The following is a 1,112-nucleotide window of genomic DNA, read 5'->3' on the forward strand; positions in this document are numbered from 1 at the left end:
TGACCTCTCGAAACGGGCGACGGATCAGCGACGAGAAGCTTGGTGGTCGTTGGGATCCCACTCGCGATGGCATAAAACCAATCGATCTGAACAGGCTCAATCCTGATACAACAGGAGCGTCGACTAAGTTCTGGGCAGAACTAAGAGGTGCTCCCAACTGGTAATGCGCTGTCCTATACGTCCTTCAGGACGTCGAGTTCTTCTGGATGGCCGATGGCATGGCTTTATACATGGTATCACCCAACTGGGCGACGAACCTGCTGATGGAGGATCTCCTGCCCACTCGATTTCTATACGGTGAGAACCTTCAGCTTCTCTTTGTTCCCTTCTCGACTCGTGGTCTTACCTCAGTCTAGTATCTCAAGACTCTGAAGTGAAGATCGATCCCACGACAGCTTTGAAACACACACTGAAGGCCTTCCCCAGCCAAGGCAGTCGACTTGATGCATCGGATCATGAGTATTGCTATGGTACGCTCCCCTGGGCTCGGGACGGTCGAGCTGCGAATTACTCCTCTCAGGGAAGTTCGACTTGGTCATCGTCGGTGGTGGGACCGCGGGATTGGCAGCAGCGACTGCTTTCACTGATATCGCCAGGCCGGACAGCAATGCTCTCTTGTTGGAGGCAAACCCAACGGAATTGGGAGGGAGGGCAACTCGTAGCGTTCCGATTGATGTAAGGCAATCTGCGCGGGTTCGAATCCTGGCGACTGTATTACACATTGAATTATTTCCCTCAGAATATCAACACGGTGAACACCTGCGCTTGGTTCGCTACTTCATCTCCCGAAGATTCCGAACTTACTAACTTGTTGCACAATAGCCTCAAGATCAAATGTGATAAGAAATTCCGTTGGGAGAACCTCACGGCTGGCGATACCGGTTTCTTCTTTGGCACCTCTCCCGTTAGTCGGGATATGGTCGACGCTTGTTTCGCATTCCATCAAGCATGCGTGGTCGGGTCCTTTCTACTCCTATGCCAAGATGACGCCTTCCTCCCCCTATACGATCGATTCCCGTCTCATTACATGTCAATGGTCCGGGATGGTATCGTGAAGAAAATCAATTCTTAATTTTTGTCACCGAGAAGACGAGTGATGGAGCGTCAAAGAC

The 1,112-nt window shown here is 51.3% G+C and overlaps 1 protein-coding gene across 1 annotated transcript; it reads left to right on the forward strand.

Annotated features, from left to right (window-relative positions):
* Positions 1 to 206: 206 nt before the first annotated feature.
* On the forward strand, positions 207 to 1,072 carry Pmar_PMAR012725 (hypothetical protein; the record flags this gene model as incomplete). The annotated part of the gene is made up of 4 exons (XM_002785610.1): positions 207 to 297; positions 357 to 470; positions 521 to 675; positions 740 to 1,072. 4 exons carry the CDS (start codon positions 207 to 209, stop codon positions 1,070 to 1,072), a joined length of 693 nt encoding a protein of 230 aa, XP_002785656.1.
* Positions 1,073 to 1,112: the final 40 nt, after the last annotated feature.

Source organism: Perkinsus marinus, assembly GCF_000006405.1.
Source record: "Perkinsus marinus ATCC 50983 genomic scaffold scf_1104296932272, whole genome shotgun sequence".
In the NCBI taxonomy this organism is placed as follows: Eukaryota; Perkinsozoa; order Perkinsida; family Perkinsidae; genus Perkinsus; species Perkinsus marinus.